The sequence below is a fragment of the Acanthisitta chloris genome, unplaced genomic scaffold (genome assembly GCF_000695815.1).
Source record: "Acanthisitta chloris isolate BGI_N310 unplaced genomic scaffold, ASM69581v1 scaffold25571, whole genome shotgun sequence".
NCBI classification, from domain to species: Eukaryota; Metazoa; Chordata; class Aves; order Passeriformes; family Acanthisittidae; genus Acanthisitta; species Acanthisitta chloris.
Window position 1 is genome coordinate 29,161 of NW_008654690.1, and position 211 is coordinate 29,371.

Below are 211 nucleotides of genomic sequence, written 5' to 3' on the forward strand. Positions count from 1 at the left end.
AGCGCAAGGCTCGGGGGCTGGAGGAACGCCGTCTGTCCTCATTCACCAACCAAAACACCACCACTCTTCCCTGCCTCCCGCGCTCCCGGCTGGCTCCCCCGCGGCCCCGGCGGGGGGACAGGTTACCTTGGAAGATGGCCAGCAGGCTGTAGGCAGCCAGGTAGCCCTCGGGGTTGTTCCAGAGCTGCAGAACTTTAGGGGTGCAGCGGCC

The 211-nt window shown here is 66.8% G+C and overlaps 1 protein-coding gene across 1 annotated transcript in view; it reads right to left on the reverse strand.

Annotated features, from left to right (window-relative positions):
• SLCO4C1 (solute carrier organic anion transporter family, member 4C1) overlaps positions 1-205 on the reverse strand; it is a gene marked incomplete at both ends in the record, with an annotated part of 28,442 nt that extends 28,237 nt beyond the window's left edge. The window contains one exon of the mRNA XM_009083648.1: positions 127-205. Coding sequence (XP_009081896.1) covers positions 127-205 — 79 coding nt within the window. The remainder of the gene's footprint in view (positions 1-126) is intronic.
• Between the last annotated feature and the right edge of the window lie 6 nt (positions 206-211).